The 9,305-nt window shown below is 43.8% G+C and overlaps 1 protein-coding gene across 2 annotated transcripts in view; it reads left to right on the top strand.

Annotated features, from left to right (window-relative positions):
- Positions 1-2,721, top strand: part of trappc9 (trafficking protein particle complex subunit 9) — a 329,423-nt gene extending 326,702 nt beyond the window's left edge. For both annotated transcript variants that reach the window (XM_046325762.1, XM_046325760.1), the window contains 2 exons: positions 1,169-1,392; positions 1,586-2,721. In XM_046325762.1, coding sequence (XP_046181718.1) covers positions 1,169-1,392; positions 1,586-1,771 — 410 coding nt within the window. In that variant the 3' untranslated portion in view covers positions 1,772-2,721. The remainder of the gene's footprint in view (positions 1-1,168; positions 1,393-1,585) is intronic.
- Positions 2,722-9,305: the final 6,584 nt, after the last annotated feature.

Raw genomic sequence — 9,305 nt, 5'->3', positions numbered from 1 at the left:
CACCCTGGCTCTGTTTCACTAGGGAGGGGGCTCAGTGTGGCACGGCTCAGCTCTCTGGTAGCTCCTTCCAGTCTTCAGGCTCCCTGTCTGTGTAGGTCTGCCTGTGAGGCTCCGCAATCTGTGGTACAACACACCACAGCAGAGGACGCACCCCAACACACACCCACACCCGGCTCTTTCATGTCACATGGCCTCAATGGCCCGGAGTAGCACTTCTAACTACAGCCACAAGGCATTGCACTTGTGTGTGTGTTTCTCTCCCTCATCTTCTGACCCCCCCCAGAGGAGCAGAAGAACCATAGAGCTCATTATAGAAATGAACATGGTGGTTCCACCTGAACCAAACAGTGCCATATCTGGATTGGCTACACATTAGAGAAATGTAATTTACACCTTAATTGAACTCAGTTGGACATGTCAGAGAGGGGCGATGCAGCGGGAGAGAGAAGAGGCAGAAAGAGGGGAGAGATAGTGCCTCTCTGTGAGAGTATGGGAGTAGAATGGGGGGGGGGGGGTTTCCAACCATCTCATTTGTCCCTTCTTGACAGAAATGAGTCATGCGTGAGATTGATAGGGTGCAGTCTGAATTCCTTTAATCCCCAGAGTTCCCTTCGCTCTCCGTTAATTTAAATAAAAGCGCCTTTTAAACTATTGCTCCCACACCAGGAACAATGTGCTGCGAGACGTCTGCACATGTGAAGGCTGTGTATAGTGTTTTCGTGAATGCAAATGAAATGGAAACGGCATAGCAGAGAGAGCTCTGAGGGTGGGTCATTCTGAGATGTGAATGCAGGTTGTTGAGGAGACGGAGAGAGACACGCCTGTGATTGGGGAAAAATACATGTTGAGTGAAATTTGTACCATGACTCGTTTAAGATCTCCACAAGTCTGTCTTCTGTTCACAAATGCATTCCTTACTATCTAAAAGACTTGGTATCATTTTGCTTTTATTTTCAAAGCTACAGATTGTCTCAAGACAACCATACTGATAATGTGTTTGATTACAGAAATAGTAGTCAAACCTCAAATTTAACCAAGCACTAATATTTCATAGAGGAACAAATTCATTTACAGCAGGTGACTGTGCACACAGCAATCTATGCTTCCATGTGGTAATTGAAACTATGTCTCGATATGTAGGCGTTCATCCCTAACTCCCTCTCTCTAGACGTGGTGGTGAACGGGAAACCGTGTGACTGTGACATCATCGCCGACTGTAGGGTGGGCGACGCCGTGCCATTGGAGGTGAAACTGACCAATCGTAGTAAGAACGCGGTCGGACCGTTCGCCCTGACCGTGGTTCCCTTCCAGGACTACCAGAACGGAGTTCAGAACTATGACTTGCAGGACGCAGTCACCTTCATAGGATCTAACACCTTCTACATAGACACGGTGTGTGTGTGTGTGTGTGTGTGTGTGTGTGTGTGTGTGTGTGTGTGTGTGTGTGTGTGTGTGTGTGTGTGTGTGTGTGTGTGTGTGTGTGTGTGTGTGTGTGTGTGTGTGTGTGTGATTAGTGGTGAAACTATTCTCCAATGAGTTAGCTATCCATAGGCACTCTGACTGTCTCTGTGTGTTGTTTTCCTAGGTGAAGCCCACAGAGAACTCTGTGTGTATGGGCGCCCTCCTGTTCCTCTACACTGGAGACTTCTACCTCAACATCAAGTTCCAGGATGACAGTGCTGGCCAGGGAAAGGAGCTGCCCCCATCCTGGTTCGGCCTGCCCAGCGTGCACATCAAAGCCCTGGAGGCACCCATAGAGGCTGGGGCATAGAGCCTGGCACTCTATCCCTGAATATCAAACGTCCTTTTCTCGATCCTCCTAGTCTCTAAACATCAGACGTAAACGAGGAGAGACAGGTTCACCCACTTACTGCACACACCGCTGAAGGCATGGATGGATGGAGCATTCGAGGAGAGGACATTGGACTAAATATTCTAGCGGTTAGCTGATGTCACTCAATCATTTGTAAATAGCTGCTATAACTCTGAGGTATTTGTGTGTACTCTCTGTTAAAGCATGTAGGATACAGTAGATCTTACTGGAAATTTTGGAAATCACCTTCAAAATCACGTGATGAATTTCATCACCATAATCATTGAAAAGTGTCGGTCGTGGACTTTTTGTATTGTTCGTGTGAAAAGGTCACCTCTTTCCTGCTTTTCACTCAGCTTCCCATTGATGCATGGCACTGTACCGTCCTGATGCGCTCCAAATGGGAGAAGTGTGTCCGGTCAAGTTCTGTGTTGTGTGTCCAACCCTTCTCTCACAACAATCTGTCTGAGCGGCACCGTAGAGATACTCTCATGTAAACATGGTTACCAAGCAGAATCCTCCTGGTTATATGATCCTATTTCTATCTCTATGGAAATACGGTCATATATTCTGAGCTTTTATTCCACCACATGATCACATCTATTGCTTTGTGCTACTGCCATTAGCTTGATCTCTCTCTCTCTCGCTCTCCCTCTCTCTCGCGCTCTCTCGCTCGCTCTCTCTCTCTCGCTCGCGCTCTCTCTCTCGCTCTCTCGCTCTCGCTCGCTCTCTCTCTCGCTCTCTCGCTCTCGCTCGCTCTCTCGCTCGCTCTCTCTCTCGCTCTCTCGCTCCGTAAACATGGATTTTTACTACTGAACTTGTATATTTGGGCCTCTGTATCATGGTCTATCAATAAAATCCTACAATGCATGTTCACAATAAATGTTGAGTTTAGCCAACTCCTGAAAGGGTGTTGTTTGCATGTATTTGATAAATGGGAGCAAAGAGTTGCGTTCACTCTTCTGTGTGGCAAATTGACAAGTGTTGTAAACTTACCTGGTAACTTAATGTAGGAGATCTAGATTCCCATGCTGCGCTGGAACCCATCCCCTTCGTTCAGACAGAGGCACATAAAGTAATGCGTGATGCATCAACTCTCCAGGTTTACCCCCGTTAAATGAAGGAGGGAGAATAGAAAGCCGGTGCTCATGTGTAATATACACAGAGTACCAAACATTAAGAACACCCCTCCCCCTGTTGCCGTCGGGGGGCGTGGACTCTACAAGGTGTGGAAAGCGTTCCACAGGGATTCTGGCCCATGTTGACTCTAATGCTTCCCACGGTTGTGTCAAGTTGGCTAGAATGTCCTTTAGGTGGTGAACTGTTCTTGATACACATGGGAGACTTGATACACCCTACGGCTTTGCAGTTCTTGACACAAACCGGTACGCTTGGCACCTACTACCATACCCCATTCAAAGGTATATTGGTTAAAAAGCCTTCTTTAACCTGTCTCCTCCCCTTCATCTACACTGATTGAAGTGGATTAAACAAGTGACATCAATAATGGATCAAAGCTTTCAACTAGATTCACCTGGTCAGTCTGTTTATGTTTTGTACACTCAGTGTAGATTTGATGAATGGAGAGTGAATGTGAAGTGTACCAACACACACGTTAGCAAGTAAATCCTTTACAAAACAACATGTTATCATAACAAACAGGGAGCCTTGGGCAAAGTTCTCCTCTGCTACGTTGAATCAAATGTCATTATGGCAGGTAGATGAAACGCGTTGCTGCTTGCTGTAGAGCAGAATTAAACTGAGGAGACCAGACGGGCTGGAACAGGTACTGCTGGTTCCTTTAACACATACTTTACTGGGAGCAATGCATCTCTCAATGCATTAATGATGTTCCCACAGCCAGGTGCAATAGCAGCAGTCTTCTCTACAGCGATGAGCTAATGTGCGTCTGTTACATTGTCCCTTAACAGCAATGAGACTAGAGCATGGAAAAACAAAGTGAGGTAAAGCCTAGCTAATGCCTTTAAACTCACCGTTTGAAATGCAACAATACAGACGCCAGATAATAGTGGGGAATTATCCAAGAGATTCAAAGAACGTGGGCCATTTTAAATAAGTAGCAGTAGTACTATTCTAAAGTTGGGGAAAGCATTGTGAGGTTAACGTTTTCATTGCAGGAAGGATGGACTTAACACCTAATAACTCACAATCAGATTAAAAGAGTAATGTTGTGGCTGTAGCTGCCAGTGGTGGAGAAAGTACCCAATTGTCATACTTGAGTAAAAGTATAGATACCTTAATAGAAAGTTAAAAGTGAAAGTCACCCAGTAAAATTCTACTTGAGTAAAAGTCCAAAAGTATTTGGTTTTAAATATACTTAAGTATCAAAGTAAGTATAAATAATTTCAAATTCTTTATATTAAGCAAACCTGACGGCACCATTTTTATATATATATGTACGGATAGCAAGGGGCACACTCCAACACTATTATTTACCAAAGATGCATTTGTGTTTAGTGAGTCCACCAGACCATCGGCAGTAGGGATATGACCATGTGTTCTCTTGATAAGTGTGTAAATTTCACATTTTTCCTGTCCTGATAAGCATTCAAAATGTATTGAGTACTTTGGGTTGTCAGGGAAAATGTGTGGAATAAAAAGTGCCATATTTTCTTTAGGAATGTAGTAAAGTAAAAGTTGTAAAACAAAAAAGTATAATACAGATACCCCCCCCAAAAAAACTTAAGTAGTACTTTACTTTAAAGTATTTCTACTTAAGTACTTTTCATCACTGGTAGCTACTCATCACAGGTCTCCCTCCCTGAGCCTGCTGCCTTGTCATAGGTAGAGCACAGCCATAGTGGACCAATAGGAGATGATGGGGAGAGATTCCCTCTGTACCACTGAAGCGCAAACAAAATGTAAAGGTCATTTCTGTTTGAGACAACATATGCAGCGTTTACCATGAATGCAGTCTCCGCTATCGCGGGAACATTCCTACTCAGCAAAAGCTGTATGAATCAACTTTATTTCCATGTCATTTCAACAACAAAATTCAATATGATGACGTTGAATCAACACGGATAACTGATTGGATTCAATATGATGACGTTGAATCAACATGGATAACTGATTGGATTCAATATGATGACGTTGAATCAACATGGATAACTGATTGGATTCAATATGATGACGTTGAATCAACATGGATAACTGATTGGATTCAATATGATGACGTTGAATCAACACGGATAACTGATTGGATTCAATATGATGACGTTGAATCAACATGGATAACTGATTGGATTCAATATGATGACGTTGAATCAACACGGATAACTGATTGGATTCAATATGATGACGTTGAATCAACACGGATAACTGATTGGATTCAATATGATGACGTTGAATCAACACGGATAACTGATTGGATTCAATATGATGACGTTGAATCAACATGGATAACTGATTGGATTCAATATGATGACGTTGAATCAACATGGATAACTGATTGGATTCAATATGATGACGTTGAATCAACACGGATAACTGATTGGATTCAATATGATGACGTTGAATCAACACGGATAACTGATTGGATTCAATATGATGACGTTGAATCAACATGGATAACTGATTGGATTCAATATGATGACGTTGAATCAACATGGATAACTGATTGGATTCAATATGATGACGTTGAATCAACATGGATAACTGATTGGATTCAATATGATGACGTTGAATCAACACGGATAACTGATTGGATTCAATATGATGACGTTGAATCAACACGGATAACTGATTGGATTCAATATGATGACGTTGAATCAACACGGATAACTGATTGGATTCAATATGATGACGTTGAATCAACACGGATAACTGATTGGATTCAATATGATGACGTTGAATCAACACGGATAACTGATTGGATTCAATATGATGACGTTGAATCAACACGGATAACTGATTGGATTCAATATGATGACGTTGAATCAACACGGATAACTGATTGGATTCAATATGATGACGTTGAATCAACACGGATAACTGATTGGATTCAATATGATGACGTTGAATCAACACGGATAACTGATTGGATTCAATATGATGACGTTGAATCAACACGGATAACTGATTGGATTCAATATGATGACGTTGAATCAACACGGATAACTGATTGGATTCAATATGATGACGTTGAATCAACATGGATAACTGATTGGATTCGCGAAAGGTATTTTCAGCCAACGACGTGACATTTTGTTGATTTCATGTTTACTCAATTAAATTGATATCAAAACGAGATGTTGAAATTACATCTATGCCCAGTGGGTTGCCTATAAATGTCAGTCAAGCTATAACGCTGAACTTTAGCGATATAGATTGATTCCAGCCCTAGTTCTGAGATTAGGCTGGCTGGATGCTGGAGAGGCCTGTCTTAGAACCCTCTGGATGTGGGAGGGATAGGGAGAGGGAGCCCACCAACCCTAAGTGGGCAAACAGGCGATCAGAAGAGGACATTAGGCTGTGGCGAGAGAGAGGTCTGTCTGGCAGTATGCTGAAGAGTTCTGACAACCTTGTAGCTGTGGATAGGAGAAGGATCCATCCCATCAGCCCCAGGGCTAGAGTAGGGGTGGATAGGAGAAGGATCCATTCCATCAGCCCCAGGGCTAGTGTAGGGGTGGATAGGAGAAGGATCCATCCCATCAGCCCCAGGGCTAGTGTAGGGGTGGATAGGAGAAGGATCCATCCCATCAGCCCCAGGGCTAGAGTAGGGGTGGATAGGAGAAGGATCCATCCCATCAGCCCCAGGGCTAGAGTAGGGGTGGATAGGAGAAGGATCCATCCCATCAGCCCCAGGGCTAGTGTAGGGGTGGATAGGAGAAGGATCCATCCCGTCAGCCCCAGGGCTAGTGTAGGGGTGGATAGGAGAAGGATCCATCCCATCAGCCCCAGGGCTAGAGTAGGGGTGGATAGGAGAAGGACCCATCCCATCAGCCCCAGGGCTAGAGTAGGGGTGGATAGGAGAAGGATCCATCCCATCAGCCCCAGGGCTAGTGTAGGGGTGGATAGGAGAAGGATCCATCCCGTCAGCCCCAGGGCTAGAGTAGGGGTGGATAGGAGAAGGATCCATCCCGTCAGCCCCAGGGCTAGTGTAGGGGTGGATAGGAGAAGGATCCATCCCATCAGCCCCAGGGCTAGAGTAGGGGTGGATAGGAGAAGGATCCATCCCATCAGCCCCAGGGCTAGAGTAGGGGTGGATAGGAGAAGGATCCATCCCGTCAGCCCCAGGGCTAGTGTAGGGGTGGATAGGAGAAGGATCCATCCCATCAGCCCCAGGGCTAGAGTAGGGGTGGATAGGAGAAGGATCCATCCCATCAGCCCCAGGGCTAGAGTAGGGATGGTTAGTTTACCCTGCAACAAGCATTCTTTCAATAGAGCTGCTACTTATCAGTGAGTGAAGTGAACACTGAGGGGTGATCATCAACTCCGCTCTCCACAGCACAGAAGAGCACAGCACCAGAACAACTACAAGCACAATGTAAAAAAGGACAGTATACTCTCTCCTGTCCGACTTTACCGCCCGGCGCTCGCTTATTCCTGCACTCTCCATGACACCGCTCAGCATCAGTACAGAATCACAGTCAGCATAATGTCCAAAACTATTTGACGGTCCCCTGTCCAAGCTCCTCACAGTCCTGATGCCGGCTTATCCTTGCCTGTCTACCCAGTCTGCTGGGCTGTAAAGAGATGAAGGTTTATAGTCATCCTCGCTGAAATCTTGGATGCGTTGCACACATTGAGACAAAGCTATTAAGGAGTATTGGCCCCTTGACTGTGCAGCACAAATTAGCGGTTCCCAGTTCTATTTTACACAAAAACAGAGGCGAATATCATAAGGCTTCCACGTTGGCTCTTAGAAATGAATAGAGATGAAACATTCCTTTATTCAACATAAAAAAGGGGTCTACATTGAATATCACTAACAGCTTAGTCACTCTAACATTACATTACTCATTTTCACAGCGAGGTCGTTTCCCAAGCGAAACAAACAACACAGTTCTCCTCGATGCAAATGTCAAATAGAATATGCATCAATGATTTAGAAAATCTAAGGTTAGGTCTGGTGTGTATATGTGCAATTATGGCGTAGTTATCTGGAGATCCGCGTTCTGCAATTGATTGAATTACAGGCCTTAGTCTCATGTGTATAACCAATCAATTACAATTAACACAATTGTCTCATATCCTAAATAACACAAGCCATATTCTGGTGACAGAAAAGACAATACCACACTGTAACACGTTATATTCTCTTATCAAAACATATGATTCTCTAATAAATCAATGCTTAGCTGAAACACAATATATCTGTTAAAACAGCTCAGTGCCATATTACCAGCTCACATTGAGCAGCACATGGTATGATCGCAACACTACATCAACTAAAGGTAAGACCACACTATAAAAAATGGATTTCTCTTTTCAAGAGCTGAGAAGTGAATCGCGTATTCGCTTAAATGATCCTGTAGAGGAGATGGAGCACCGGAGTGTCAGGAAGGCAGATAGTGATCATGCCGATAAGTGCCCTGAAGATTCAAACAATGGCCCCCCTAGAGAGGCTGATCATATCTCCCGCCTCCTGTAGATATCTCGCATCTCTCAGAGAGAGGAAGGCTTTGCAGTAGAAAGACGAGGTGTGTGTGTTGCTATTTTTTCACACTGATACTGATAACTTGAAACTTGTTGGGAACTCAAAGCTGAACTAAGGATTCCTGCTTCTTGTAATGAGGTTATCTTCTCTCCGGGTAATTGTACAGTTGTGACGTACCCCAGAGAGGGTAGATCGTGTGCTACATGTATATTTCAAACCCTTTGCTGAAACAGACCTAGACCTATTTCTTATCAAAAGCTTTGGGTAACATTAGGTAACCGGTGTGTTTTTAAACTGCACAATACTAAGGCTGCACTATAGCAGTGATAACCGTTGTGTAGCTGGACGTTTGAATGAATAATGCATGTACATCATTTAGCTGAGCACGTTTATGAGGAAACAAAACGGAAGCATTGGCTCCTCCATCTGTTGATGTTGATTTAAGAAGTTGTCTTACAGGTGCTAACGTTCCTGGGAAACATTAGGTAGATGGAATTAAACTAGGATGAGGTCTGGGACTTACATTAGTAAAACAAAAACAAACTAATTGTAAAACTGTCTCTCTTTCTCTCTCCCTTTCTTCCCTCGCTCATATACAAGTTACATAGAGAAACGGACATGAACACTAAGTGTGAGATATCTCTCCTCTAAAGATTTTTGAATGTGATTGTGGACTCCATCCCTGCCATTTTATTGGCTGAGAAAAGAACTAGGTCTGGATGCTTTGTCCGTCCGTCTACACCGATAAGCTACAAACACTTCCATTTTATTTGCCTGCTTCAGCAGAACTAGTACGTCCTCTCTTTCCTTGTGTTGTTCAGTACGATTTACTGATTTTACTGAATGGAAGTCTGTCTCCCTCATTTTAAA

This window comes from Oncorhynchus gorbuscha, linkage group LG24 (assembly GCF_021184085.1).
Source record: "Oncorhynchus gorbuscha isolate QuinsamMale2020 ecotype Even-year linkage group LG24, OgorEven_v1.0, whole genome shotgun sequence".
Taxonomy (NCBI): Eukaryota; Metazoa; Chordata; class Actinopteri; order Salmoniformes; family Salmonidae; genus Oncorhynchus; species Oncorhynchus gorbuscha.
This window is presented reverse-complemented; position numbering and strand designations above follow the sequence as displayed.